Raw genomic sequence first — 15,221 nt, 5'->3', positions numbered from 1 at the left:
CTTTATTCTACATCATGCATTTAAGTGAGTGAGTCATGTGAATGTGTGCACACACATATAATAGTTTCAAAATAGCAATACCAATATTTCCACTAAAAGTATTATTAGTGAATACGGTTTAAGATTGTTTTGGGGATTCTTTTTGTTCTTAGGACATATCACATCTGGGAAAAATAGTCCCTGGTGCATGTTTTAAAGTCACTTCAAGTAATTCATGAGGATATGCCACCAAGTTTGTATGCAGATATATTCATTTGTTTTATTAGTTTTTTATTTTTGAGGATTTTATTTTTTCTTTTTAACTTAGTTTTATTTTATAATTAGGTAAAATAATTACATTTTTCAGTGTCAAAACTGTAAATTACAGATTTCCCCCTTCTATCCTACTCTCTCTTCTTAGAGAGATTATATGTATCCTTTTCTGCACCATGCTTTTTCACTGAATAAATATATCTTAGAGAAAACTCTATAGAAGTAGGTAGTTCATTCAGTCAGTCCCTTTTTTGTGGGCATTTGGGCTTTTCCAAATCTTTCACTATTACAAATAGCTCTTGAGTAAATGGCCTTTACAGGCTACTGAGAGTTAAATAAAATGCAGTACATTAGAGGTCTCTGTTAAGTATAAAGTGATATACATACATGTATGTAAGTTTTATATATGATTTTTTTATATTATTAGCCCCACAGACATTTATTAAGCACTTACAGTGTGCTAGAATATGAATGTGAATAAGGTATAGTCTCTACTCTTGAGGTTTTATAGTCTAATTGATACTGAATGAAAAGAAAATTTTCCCATTTTTCATTCTCAGTTTAATTTTTAAGTTTCTAATCAATGACTGTTTCAACTGGTGTTGGTTTAATATTAAATTAATTCCTGGAGTTTGGATATATACAGATTTCCATAATTTATAATATTTTTTACTATATTTGATTACAGCGCTAATACAGAACTCCTTTCAGTTTACAAACCACATAATTATAACATCAAGGAGGTTAGTTTTGTCCAACTGATTTGGGCTGGGCTTCACAATGACAGCAGTAACAGTGACCACGACAGTTCCCCTGAAGGGGAAGATAGAAGATAATTCTGCCTCATATGAGTCCACATCAGCTCACATTATTGAAGAAACCGAATATGTGAAAAAGGTATGTGGGCACTGGAAATCATGTTACCATGGTATGATTTTTTACAATAAAGTCTGATATGAATTAGTGGGCTTTGTTTCTCCCTCCCTAGAACATGTGAGGAAGAACAAACCTAGCTTGGCAAAGGACAACCTTGATAGCTGAAATTTAAACACATGCATTGTCATTTCTCTTGAGGGTATGAACCTTTGTTCCTACACTTGGACTAAAACTGAATAAAGGGCCAGGAGGGTTCAGGACACCTATCAGCACTTAATTTGTCCCACACTATTCTCCACTGCATCCTACTGTTTTACATCATTTCTCAGTTCTTTCATAAGTATTGATACTTTGTTGCCAAGTAGATATTTATGATGCCTGCTGAGTTTCTGTCTCTCCTTACCTTGGTCCTTCTCAAGCAGTTCAGAGCGACTATTGCCAATGACTTGTACATGTTGGCATGTTACTTCATTAAAAATGTGAAATCTTATGAGAATCCAATGATAATGTCTGACAAAGGTATATATTCTCATGAACTACTTTTTAGAACAGATGGAAAAATTTGGACATAGCTAGTTTGTGACTTAGAGCGATTAATTTATCTTTGAGTGTCTTGCAATTCCATAGGTCACCAAGACACGGGGCTTGTATTTCATGCATAAATTTGTATGATCTCCTCTGAGTAATTATTCTCTAGTAATTATTAAATAGTAGTTATTCTCCAGTAATTACTAGAGAGTAATTATTTTGCAGTAATTATTGGATAGTAATTATTTTGTAGTGATTACCAAATAGTAATTGTTTTATAGTAATTACCAAATAGCAAATTAGTACTAAATTACTATATAGAAAAAAACAGAACTAGCTAGTATTAAATACTAATTACTAAATTGTAATTATTTTGTGGTATAATATTCATTTGGGTTATATTTTAGGTTTGCCTAAGAAACAGTTGTAAAGACCAAATGCTCATTTTCTGCAATCTAAACAATATTAGCCTAAATGCAATTTAGGTTGATGACGGTTATTTAAATCTGAGATTGACATATATGTAATACTTCCTAGATAAATTTGGTACCCTGTAACTGGTATAGAAAAAAAAAAGTATTTGGTGTTAAATGCCTTTGAAAAAAATATTTTTCTTTTCTTTTAGATTCGAACTACTCTGGAAAAGATCCGAAATCAAATATTTAAAGATGAAGTAAGACATAATAGTACAAATCACAAACAAGATGCAAAGGTAATGAATTCATCAAAATGTACCACTTTTATTCCTTCAGTAAATGAACGTAAAGCCATATAGACTTCCTTTAAATAACTTTTTGATATTATTAAATTATTCTTTGAATGATGAGTATTAAATATTTTGTTGGTATCTAAAGATGTTAATGGGCATGTGTATATTTAACTACAGATGTCATTAGTAGGATCAGATTGGAATGGCCAGGTCTTACTTGAATATTTTAAACTTGGCTTACTTATCTAAATTGTATGGGAAGATATTGGCTCAGCCGGGGTACATATAGGTTCACCTGGGCCACACCAATGGACACCCAGTTGAAGCCATTACGCTGCGTGATCAGTCAGTAAGCTTAAATGCACCCCTTCCCCTGTGACCAGCCTTTTATTCTTAAGGTCAAACAATGTGCACTTAGCCTTGTCTGGATTATGCCAGCTTAGCCCTCACCTGAGCCACACGCACCTCATCAGTGTCAGCGTTATCCACTCTGCAGGATGGCCACAGAGAACACTAGAACATAGCGTAAGATGTACAAACAGAGTCTTCTTTATCATCCTCAGCTCCTAAACTAACACAACTCACTCCAATTATTTTCTTAAGTGCTCTGAAACTGAAAAAAAGATTAATGCTTGTGAATGATAGGAAAGATCAAACATTCAGTTCTGACTATGTTGAGTTGCCTATCAGAGTGGAGGTTTCTGATGGAAATTGGATTATCTGATTCTAGAGTTGAGGGTAGAAGTCTGGTATAGAAGGTCCAGGCTATGGGGTAGAGATTTTGGGAGTGAGGATGGTATTTAAAGTTCTGAAACTGGAGGAGATCACTGAACATATCAGTGTGGATAGAAAGGAGAGAAAATCTAAGCATTTAGTCCTGAGATTTATGATATTTAGATGTTGGGAAGAAGAAGAATCCATCACAGGAGGCTGAGAAGTGAGGCTAGTGAATTAGGGGGATAAACAGGAGAGAATGGAGCTACTGAAGACAAGGAAAAAAATGGGTTTTAGAAAGTGAGGAGGGACCGCTGTGTCAAATGGCGTCCGTGGGTTAAGTAAATTGAGGGCTAGTTATTGACCATTGGCCATAACAATGGGGAGGTTGTTGGACACCTTAATAGGAATAGCTTCCTGGGAATGCAGATGAATTGTGTTGCCAGTATGTCTGCCTCGGCCATCTCAAACCACAGAAGGTCAGCAGACAAGTTAGATTAAAAAAAAACAACAACTGGCTTTGTGGATATCATTTATCTCCTTAAAAGGTCTTCATAGTATATTTTAAACTGTAGGGAATATAAAAGGCATGAAAGATGTACTTCTACCTTCCTTTTAATATAAGAATCTATTCAAATTTGAGCAAATATAGAGGCCAGCTGCGTTTCATCTGGAACTTCCCATTGATATTTGAGATTCAAAAGATTTATTTGTGTTGATCTGAATCTTCCTTGACATATGTAATACTGAGGGATAATTATTGTTATCAAAGTTAGTAGAGAAAAGGAAAAGTCAGGTGAAGGATTTTCTTGTTTGTTCTTTTCAGCACTGTCGACACGTTCAAAATGGCTTTGACTCTGAAGTGGATCCCTCTTGTTGCAGTTTGGATCTGCTCCTGGAAAGGATAAAAGGAAAAGACCTACAGCTCTTAGAAATGAACAAAGAGAATGAAGTGTTGAAAATCAAGGTATGAGCAATAGGAGAAATTTCTAATTTTGTACTTTGTGCCAGTAGGATAGATTTGTGGATCTGTGAAATTAGATAGACATCCACACACATCCATAAATCCACACATGTGCTCACATACTTAGAGAAGCACTTTTACAGTTGATCAATTAAATCTCACTGTTTTATTTTGAAGGCGATTTTTATTATTAAAATAATTTTACAAAAGTTCAATGGGCATAGTTTCAGTTGTACAAGATGAATAAGTTCTAGAGAGTCACTGTACAGTATTGGGCCTATATTTAATACTGTACTGTACACTTAAAAATCTGTTAATGGGGCAGGTCTCATGTTAAGTGTTTTTACTACAGTAAAATTTAAAAGTCTTTATATATGTAATAATTAGGTATTAAAAATTGCATATTAATTAGAGCACTCAGTCAAATGTCTCATTGTTTTATTTAGCTAATCTATTGTTGGGTGCCTTATATTTTCCTTTTTTGGCTTATTTTATATACAGTCCTACAGTGATTTAGTAGGTAGATCTTTGCAGCCATCCTTGATTATTTATTTAGGTTAAATCTTTGAAAGATTCGTGACACTTTGTCGATATTGCCCCTAATACTTCAATCTTGTCATCCTTCTATTTCAGGAAATATGTCTTTTAGCACTGTTGTGGCCAATGATACGAAAACGCTTGCAAATACGTGTATAAGCTGATGCGGCACTGGGGAACACTTTGCAGGGGTGTGGTCTATATATGCAGGGCACTGATATTCATAGAGCTCGCTTTGGCCTGGCCAGTGCAAATCACCTGCATGACAGCCCCAATAAATAGGGCACATGAAGGTGCACATGGTACAGTTACAGCCTCTGTGTTTCTGGTTGCCCATCAAACAGTTCTGTCTTTAACCCTTTTTATTGTAAAAGTCAAAACATGCACAGTGACCTTTTGTTTCTAGCTCGAAGCCTCCAGAGAAGCAGGAGCAGTGGCTCTGAGAAATGTGGCCCAGAGATTATTTGAAAACTATCAAACACAGTCTAAAGAAGTTAGAAAGAAGCATGAGGACAGTAGACACTTACTCCAGGTACCGAGCTAGCAGCTTGCATACTGGTGGACTAACCTCCAAGCTGTTCAAGTCTCTCCTCTGGGGAAGAGTTAGATGTGAAACAAGCAATGGCCACGTGACTTGGCAAGACCTTGGAAGGGCAGGCTGCCCGTCTTCTGCCCTGATCTCCCCCCACCCCTGTTTAGCCTGGTACCCGGATATTATGCCCCCCTTGCCCAGAGCCCTGCCACCCAGCCTAGAAATCAGGGCTGGCCTCATGACACTGGCCAGTGGCTTCTCTTCTGGTTCTGCCTTTGACTAACTAGGTGACCCAGTTTGAATCACTCTGTCTCTCTGACTTGACTCTAAAATGAAAAAGTTGGGCTACATAAATCGTTTCAAAATTTTTTTGGTCCTGGAATACATTCTTCAGAGTAAACGAACAAAAACATGTATGTGTATGTACGTATATATATATCATATAAAATTATATATTTTATATTTAATATATAAATTAAAATTTAAAATCATACAAATATATATGGGTGTGTATATGGGTGTCTCTATATCATAGACACATACCTACACTTTGTTTGTTTTTGAATCTGAAATATGTGTCCTAGGGCCAGTAAAACTTTATCTGGAGAATGTATTCTAGGACTGGAAGAGGGAAACGTGTGTATGTGTGTGTTTGCCAAAACTCAAAACAGGGAAGCTCATTCAGGCACGGGTAGGGCACCTGGGTCTCTGCCAGCTCAGGCCCTAGGAGGATCCCCAGGGAAGCACAGTAGGAACCCACTGCATAGGCGACACGCCCTCAAGCTTCAGGTTGAGGTGATGACGGTCACAAACTCCTAGGCATGCAGGGTGCAGGTAAAGTACCTATGTGAAAGAGTGAGCAGGTGTGTGTGGACGGGAGTGCCCATGTCCCAGCAAAGGGAGTGTCTGGGCAGGAATGCCCACCTGGTATATTCAAGGGAAGTCAGACACTTTTTTTTTCTAACCGTAAAATCTTGAGTTCTATTAAACACACAAGCAGATGTGGGTACGCATGTCAGTTACAAGTCAGTTGGAACACTCCCAAGTGTGGCCTATGGGCGCCCGCTGAAAACTTCTCTCCTATGTCTTTTAGTATAACTCCTGCTATACGCCTAGGAGATAACCCCCTGACACAGTGGGGATAATTATTCTGCTTTTATGACACTTTCTGGTTAAAAAGAAAACACTTTTTACTTGAACGTATAAGATTTTATTTTTGTTCTAGATAAGTTTTGTTGAGAAAAAGTCAAAAGTTTTGCTTTTCTTAAAATTTTGTCTCTCTTTCTTATACCAGTTCACAGAGTATGCTTTATGGTAGAAAATGTCAACATTCTAGAAATAATATTTATATGTTATTAATTCTCCATTGATTTAGTGTTGCTGTAGTCCATCAGGTTTATTTTGAAGAAAGACTGAATTCAAGGAAGTAATTCTAAACAAGTGTGAATTATTAAATTTTTTTGGCGACTCAGAAAATTTTAGAGGGAGATAATAGCTGTATAGGTTTAATGAAAACAATAGTCTGATAACTGTTTTTCTGACAAAAGGTTAACACACTTGAAAAAGAACAGAAATTGAAGCAACATGTTGAAAATCTGAATCAAATTGCTGAAAAGCTTGAAGAAAGACATAATCAAATCACAGAACTGGAGAATCTTGTACAGAGAATGGAACAGGTAGGCCTCTGGAGAATTAAAGGGATTTCTTCCTGACAGGGTTAGGGTGAGAATTAAGGACGATATTATGAAAATAAATAACATTAAGTGAAAATGTTCTTTGCAACTCCTAAGATCTTAGGATGTACTCAATAATGTTCATTTCTTCCCTTACACGTTTAATATGATGTGTATTGTAGTTACTGATTTACCTCTTTACAAATACTACACTCGAATTATTATCTGTCACTTTTTTTCTCTCGTAAATGTATGGCTTAGAAAGGGGAAACATGTGAAGCTATGAATAGAAATAATGGAAAAAATCACAAAGTCTACCTACTGCTAGTAATAATATAGCGAATCCCTGTAATTGCAGCATTTTTATGTATTGGAGTCAGTGAAGTGTTTATTTTTGGCCACCCAAGTCCCCTTTAGATTTATAAAAACCTATGACTGCCCTAGGACAGGTATAGTTCACAATTAAGAAAAGACTTTCTTGGGACTTCCCTGGCAGTCCAGTGGTTAAAACTCCACGTTCCCAGTGCAGCGGGCACGGCGCACGGCTTGGCCAAATTTAGGGAAGAGTAATAATAGAACAAAAGTTATTAAAAGTTTCATGCAGTGTTCCTTTAAGTAGCTGCCCCTCCAAATACACACAAAAGGTTAGCACATAAATTTCGTTTTGCATGCCTTAGAATTTAGATAAACCAAGTAATATTTTTTAATAGTAAAACAAACCAATAGAAAACTGGCATCTTTGAAACTGAGTTGAAGTAGATAAGAATACAGACTTTAACTTTAGTAAATATTGCCCAGTACATTTTTATATTTATTACATGAATTCCCTGATTTTCCTCCACTCTCCTCAGTCTTACTTTTTTTTATGAGTCTCCTTGAATTGAGGCTATTTCAGAAACATCACTTCAAAAGCATCACATTTCAACATTCAGGATATTTGCCTGAGAAACCTTGAGTAATTTTTTACATATTTCCCAAGAATTTAATTTATAACACTGTGAGTTTGGCTGAATTTGTGATCTTAATGAAGGTCCTATGAAGGAATCATGAAAATTAAATAAGCCCAACCTTAACTGAATCTAATAATAATAATATACAGCTACATCTGTGTTGTACGGTGGGTGATGCTGAGTGTTTTACTTTAGCCAAAATCACAGGGCTAGAATGGCCTCAAGTAGCTGGTTTGCCCTCGTGTAACAGTTTATAATTATGATGTTTTGGACAAACTGTAACATTTGGATGAATACTTTGCAATGTTAGAATATTTATCCTGTAATAAATAGTTTAGCAAACTAAGACAGCACAAGGAACGTTTGCATTTCGGAAAGGGAGACAATTCTGGAATGCAAATAGGGTTGTTTAATCAAACTACTTGATTAACCAGCTTGACATTTAAATGCAGATTTGCGATCACCTCAAACCCAGTAACACTGGGTCATGTTTACTGGTCAGCTGTCAGTCCCTGAAAGTTAACAAAAAAAAATAGTGTAATGTAATTTCTATCTTCTAGAAACCCCAGGAAATCTGTACTGGATGTGAGTTCATCTCAGAATTCCGGAGTATAGTCACTGGACTATTTATTCAACAAATATTTGAGCTCCTACCGCCTACCAAGCAGAGCTCCAAGCTAGATATCTATTTGTGAATGAACCAGATAGAGTCTCTTTGTGGAGATTGCAATGTAATATATCTGGGTTGTGTGAGACTCAAGGAACTGCCCAGATCTCCTTTCATTCATTCTCCCAGGGGTCCTTAGGGAAGCTGACATCCAACTGAAGGTAGGGATGGACCCCAGAATAAGGTTAAGTGGCTTAGAGACTGGCAGACATTTTTGAGAAGTGATGGCCTAGCATTTGTCTTGATATTGACCCATAATGGAGAGCTGTCTCTAGGAGCTCTCTGACATAGTAAGTGGACAGAATGCCCATCGTTCAGCAAGGCCATGCAGGAACCTTCCAGAACATTCTAGTTCAGTGACTTCTTAGAGTGGAGTCTTTTGGAATCTCTGGGAGGTGGAGGTAGTGGGGATGCAGTGGAAGGAAAATGTGCAGGAGTTTTATCTTTATTTTTTAAACATATTTAGTTTAATGTAAAATGATCACGCAAATAAATAAAACTATAAGAAGCAAAGCTTGGTAACATCTTGGTCTAAGGAGATACTGAGGATAAAGGCTGTGATGAAGGGTTTCTCAGGAGGGAAGTGTGTATCGGAATGAGAGGAGGGGGTACTGAGACCCTTTGTATTGATAAGAAAAGGACATGAGTTCAAAAAGGAAATGAAAATTAAAAATAAACATCCACAACAAAAGATTGATAAATACTGCCCTGGTGGTGGGCACCCCCTGGAGAAGGGTTCATTTTCTACTCACTTGCATGAGCCACTGCTCCAGTAAATAGCCATTAGTGGTATGAGGTCTGGTAATGAACGCATTACTTAAAACCTTCACCATCTGTCCCACTTTAATCAAGAATGCAGTGAGAATGAATTCCATAAACACAGTGATAAGCCAGCAAAACCGCCCAGTAAGAGCATTTTAATACGGCATATGTCCCTTTGGCTGGCAGCGCACTTCTGTTGCATCATATTTGCTTTCCAGTGTCATTGATTTAGCTCTATTAGCATTTTAGAGCTCAAAGGCTCTTTTGAGACCACCTAATTCCTCCTCATCATTTTATAAACGAGGACAGTGCGAATGAGGGACTATTCCACCGTCCTCCACTTAGCAGTTCACAATCCTTTCCATTATGCCCACATCTTCTCTGATGTGGGATAAAAGGGATGCCATTGGTTCCTAAATCATTTAGATGTTAACATATGGCAGTGATTTAAGTTGGTGTCCACTCCACCTTGATCAATAAGGTGCGGGAAGTCTTACACTCTTCAGAGGTGTGGTTTTGGCAAGAGTGGATTGCCCACTGGGTGGTGCTGTGAACGCCTTTCCCTTCCCAGAAGACACTGTCCCTGAGAAGTGCTAGCTGATGTAGTGTGATTTTCCGTGTTGTCAGAGAGGCAGCATTAAGAGTCCAAGCTACAAGGACCTACTGTATAGCACAGGGAACTCTACTCCATATTCTGTAATAACCTATATAGGAAAGAACATGAAAAAGAACGGATATACATGTATGTATAAATGAACCACTTTGCTGTACACCTGAAACTAACACAACATTGTAAATCAACTATACTCCAATATAAAATAAAAATTAAATTAAAAAAAGAGTCCAAGCTAAATACTGGAGGCTTGACCAAGGCAGAACATTTATGTGTCCAGCTGTCTGGTCTCCTTGAACCCTGGTGATAAAGATTCATGAATTGAGAGTAAGTCCATTAGAAAGAATGTTTGTTAAACACCATTTTTCCTCCTATAAATTCAAAATATATTATCAGTGATGTGTTTCTTTGATGACCCAAGTGTCATAATAAGCTTGCAAAGAGTATCTTGATCCCTCAGATCAATTAAGGCTACACCAGAACAGTATCTAATATATGTGACAAGAATGCTACAGGAAATTTTTGAAAAAGTATAAATTTAAAAAATAACAGAGCACATAAGATATGAAGTATTTGGCACCTTCAAATTATTATATATTGAGGTCCTAATATGTTTCAGAGAAGCATGTAGACCTTTCACATACATCTCCAATCATCCCAACATTTCAATATAGATAGTATTATCCCCATCTTAGGGATGTTCAAAAAGTCAAAAACATGACTCAAACAAATATAGAATGAATACATGTCAGATGTTTTAGTCAACTCATTAATTAATGAGGGAACCAGTAAGATTGTAAAGCTGGTTTAAATAAAATATTTTTTGAAATTGGCTATTTACATGCATTTTGAGAAAAGGAATGTAGAATAGGATTACTAGGTTAGATACAAAGGTAGTTAATATTCTTTAAAGCAATAAACCATAACCTTTGGGATTACCTTTTCTACCAGGCAGAAACCCACAAATTAACATGCAACTTCACAAAGTCAGGGCTCTAATCAAATAATAAATAATAAAGTCACACGCAAAGAAATTCTTCAAGAGAATTAAAAAAATCCTTGTGTCAGGTTATTAAACAATGACCCAATATGACACTAAAATTATATATTTTGATTTACAAGTTTTGGTTAATTTTTCTTAACAGTGATAAGGTCTAGAAGGGTTAAAACCTTGGCAAAACTTAACACAGTCACCAAGTTTCAGAACCAGTTCTGTCCATGTCCAAAGACATTCTGAGATTTTTGCTATAATGGCACTGTCTTGTATTTTACCCATATAAATACTACAGAAGGAATGATTTTAAACAGCATTGTAAATACTGTCAAAACATCTATTTCCATCAGATATAAAAAAGAACACAATCCTCCCAGCTTGGTTTTTCATGGACTCGACTATTTTCCTGTTGGATGTAGAGAGTTTGGTTTAATGGTGACAATCAGACATTTCTTTAGGGATTCTTTCACAATGTCAACATTTCTGTTATATCCTAATTAGGAAGTGACTTTATCACTTATGACTTTGATCTTTCCTAAATATACATTTACTACTTTTCTACCTCTGACAGATGCCATGTAAACAGGTAGGTATCAAGACAAGTGCAATAATATCCTTGGATACCAACAACTCAAGATTACCGGAGGAGAAGCAGGTGGAATGATGGGAGAGCCAGTGTCTAGAGAGAGATGGGCAGGCAGTTAGCATTTAGGGCGGGATGGAGAGACAGAAGAGAAGTTTGACTGAGCAGTGGACTGGGGAGGGGCCAAAGCAAAGCTCTCCAGAAAAACGTGGGCAGTGAAGACAACTAGTCTTGATCTGTCCTTGAACGGCTTACGTTACGGAGTCCAAAACCGCTCTGCTCGCCTCACGACAGGCTAATAAATCGGAGACGAGGTGTTGAGGCAAGGAACACGACTTTATTTGGAAAGCCGGCAGACGGAGAAGACGGCGGACTAAAGTCTCAAAATAACCATCTTATCGGGGTTTGGATGCCAGTTTCTTTTATAGCACAGAGGGGGAGATGAGGAAGTAAAGTAAAAAGGCATAAGTTTTGCAAATATCACCTGGAATGGCCAGCCTCGGGGAAGGGATGTGTTAATTTCTTCTTTTTTGCAGCCATCCACGGCTGGAACAGGGTCTGGATGTTTCCCTGATCAAAGGCAGTTTGGTTTAACATTCAGACAGAGGGGCAGGGTTCCCCGAGGCAGGCCGTTATGTATAGACAGTATCCTTTTAGTGAACAAAAGCAGTGGAAAGCAAAGGTTAAAGTAAAAGAAACAGATTCAACATGTAGTCAGACCTGGCTCTTCCCTGTTACACTTGTAAACCATGCTGGAGAATGCCTGCCCCGGACTTCACTGGGGTGGGTTGTAACAGCTCCGCATGAAATGAGCTCTTTAGCTCAAAACATATTTCTAGTATTACAAGAAGCATCTTTTGCGAACAGTTTGCAAGAATTCCTTGCTGAATACACACGCACATAGAGAGAAAGAGAACGAGAGAGAGAAAGACAGAGAGAGAGAAATAAAGGAAAAGCAGTGAGCAAAAATTGTATTTTATTTTCTCCTAGGAAAAGAGAACACTGCTAGAAAAGAAACTGTCTTTGGAAAACAAGCTGCTGCATCTCAAATCCAACGCTACATATGCTAAAAGGTTTGCAGATCTCCTAAGTAAAAGCAGTTCCTGATATCCTTCCTCTCTTCAGGTCCACTGACCAGTGGATAGAAGGCAACTATCCCCCAAGGGAAAGGAAGCCTGAAAGTGCAGGAGGAAGGGAGATTTCTTAGCATTAACAGCCCTGTGCCTCTCCCTCCCTACCCACTGGGGAATCTGGATGGGGCAGAGGTCACTGGGGGTACAGGGAAACCGGTGTGTGTATATGTGTGTGGTGGCTCCTTAATCCTTTTGAAGAGTGAATGAGCCTGTCCCCTCCCTGTTTACCCTTGGTGCTGAAGAGGATCCTGCTGAGGTCTCCATTCCCCTGATGCTTCTGATTTTGTTAATGGATCTCCGCTACAGCCGGCCTTAAATTAGCCAGCCCGCAAGTGGAATTGTAAGATAGTTTTGTCGTGCTCCCAACTTTGTAGAGAATGAAGGAAATACTGTGAAAAGCATCCTTAGTTCTTGGGACTTACTTCCAAATACTCGTAATTCACAAGCAGTCCTGGTCCTTGTGTGCTGGGGTAGGGATGGATTTATGGGTTGATGGATATCGAATGGCTTGACTACTCGGCTGCTGTTAGAAAAATTCTCTGGAATATCATAGAATAACTCATATCATATGAAATTTCCTGAACTTTTTCTTTTCTTTTCTTTCTTTTTTTTCTTTTAATTCTAAGCCTACCACAATCATTATATATTCTGATACAACATTCAAAGTCAAATCTATTTCAAAATCTTAGTTTATCCATCTAGAGCTCTTGCTCTAGGCACTATTATGAATCTCAAAATGTACACATTCTGATTCTCATTTATTCAATAACATCTGCTCAGACATCACTTTCTCTTGGTCTTTTGGTTTTTTCCTATCTCCTTTTCCTTTCCCATTATCTCTCTTTCTCATCATTGGACCAGAACTGGGCTGCCCCTGGCAATTGTACCTACATATTTGAAACACACTGGGATACCACTGATATTAATTTCCTCATACGCTTCCCTGTGAACACACATATAGCCCCAGAAGGTGGATTTCTGAGTCTCATAGCACTGTACTTTCTGTAGAGAATAAAGGAAATATTATGGAAAATATCCATAAGTCTTTGGAATTACTTGTATATACTCATAATTTAACTCTAAGTAAATTTTTGGCTTACCTCTTTTTTTTTTTTTTCCCTAAAGAGAGCTTTTCCATGCAGCAGAACTACAGCTGGTACACTGTGCCTTCCATTAAGAGTCCAGACAATGAGTTTGATTTATTCTTTAAAACATGATTTTTTATTGATAATAGAGGTTTTGTCAGTCTTTGAGCCAAAAATGTAATGGTTTTAAAAACCAAACTGATCTATTCTTTCAGTTCTATTATATATGAGCAGTCAGGATAAAGAATTCTCAAAAAGCTCTTGAGGAGGTTTTAGAAATATCTTGAGGGAAATGGAGCTTCTGTGTTTCCAGAAAGGTGTTTGAACATCCTGGCTTGTGCAGTTTTCATAAATTGTAGATGTCACAAATATTTATTTTACTTGTTATTTTGAGCCGTGCGTAGAGGTATTCACTTTGCTAAGTGACAAGAAAATGAAATCAGTATGAGTCAGATTCTTTTAGTTAAAGCAACAGAGACTTGGTTAAGCTACCATAAATAGGATTTCTGTTAGGTTAAGACTGAATAGATATGGCCATAAAGAAGATGTACTCGTGGGAAGACAGGAGGACAACCCTTTAGCACCTAATGTGATTTGAAAAACCAGATTATTTTGCTGATCCCACTTAGTGATGTGTGTTTATGCAGTTTCACTCTTTTCTTGTTCTTCCTGGATGATTCATTACCTTTTCCCATCATTTTTCACCAGCTGGTTTGTATTCTCTGTATTTTCCTTTCAGATTCCAGAGGAAAGAGTCTGACTGGCCTAATACTACTTCCTGTATTGGACAGATAGATCATCTTGACCAACCCCTGCATTGACATCCAACCAATAGCCTTTGGCAGGCGTCCCCTCCCATCCTTGTGGGTGGCCTCCCCTTACTCAAAGAATAGCCTAGGGCTTCTTCCCTGAGCAGGGGGCTATGGGTCATTTAATTTCCCTTAAACATAGATAGTTTGATAGGTGCCATGACTTTCTTGAATTGCAGAGAGTTTCATTCTACAATTTTGATAAAGATAAAAAAATTCAATATGCTTTAACTTGGCATTTCTAATATTAGAAAGCATCTCTGAGGATGATAACTTTTAAGCTTTTATAATTCAGAAGAAAGAGAGTTTCTTCTTGCATGTGGATATGTATGTACCATTATATTAAGCTAATCCTCACAATTACTTTTTTTTTAACATCTTTATTGGAGTATAATTGCTTTACAATGGTGTGTATGTATATGTATAGCTGATTCACTTTGTTATACAGCAGAAACTCACAGTTACTGTTAACGGGAGTAAAAAGGTTTGGCAGAAGCATCTTTTTTAAAAACAAGGTTGACCCCATATTTCTACTACCATCAGTACTGACACATGCATAGTGCCTTTCGGTTTATAAAGTAACCTGAGGTACCTTATTTAATTTAGTCTTTCCATGGACCTTTCAGGGAGGAAACAGAGCTTCTAATTGGTTACATGACCTGTCAAGATCACTCAGCTTTCCAGAAGTTGTAGGGCTGGGAGTTTGTGCTCTAGTATTGCCGTAGCAAAGCCTGTGCTTGTTCTTCTATAGAGGAGACTTGACTTTTTTTCTCTTATTTCTGGAAACTCCAGAGACCTTTTCTCTGACTGGTTTCCTCAGTCCCCTGTGTGGCTACGAGC

At 37.4% G+C, this 15,221-nt stretch overlaps 1 protein-coding gene across 3 annotated transcripts in view; it reads left to right on the top strand.

Annotated features, from left to right (window-relative positions):
* CCDC68 (coiled-coil domain containing 68) overlaps positions 1 to 15,221 on the top strand; it is a 51,580-nt gene that overhangs the window by 15,902 nt on the left and 20,457 nt on the right. For 2 of the 3 annotated variants that reach the window (XM_024756801.1, XM_024756802.1), the window contains exons 2-7: positions 941 to 1,149; positions 2,282 to 2,368; positions 3,906 to 4,046; positions 4,987 to 5,112; positions 6,660 to 6,788; positions 12,345 to 12,427. In XM_024756801.1, the coding sequence (XP_024612569.1) occupies positions 1,033 to 1,149; positions 2,282 to 2,368; positions 3,906 to 4,046; positions 4,987 to 5,112; positions 6,660 to 6,788; positions 12,345 to 12,427 (683 nt within the window). In that variant the 5' untranslated portion in view covers positions 941 to 1,032. The remainder of the gene's footprint in view (positions 1 to 940; positions 1,150 to 2,281; positions 2,369 to 3,905; positions 4,047 to 4,986; positions 5,113 to 6,659; positions 6,789 to 12,344; positions 12,428 to 15,221) is intronic. The other variant, XM_024756803.1, reaches the window with a different exon arrangement.

Source organism: Neophocaena asiaeorientalis, unplaced genomic scaffold (assembly GCF_003031525.2).
Source record: "Neophocaena asiaeorientalis asiaeorientalis breed wild unplaced genomic scaffold, Neophocaena_asiaeorientalis_V1.1 scaffold133, whole genome shotgun sequence".
NCBI classification, from domain to species: domain Eukaryota; kingdom Metazoa; phylum Chordata; class Mammalia; order Artiodactyla; family Phocoenidae; genus Neophocaena; species Neophocaena asiaeorientalis.
The sequence above is the reverse complement of the archived record's forward strand: the minus strand, read 5'-3'. Positions and strand labels throughout refer to the sequence as shown.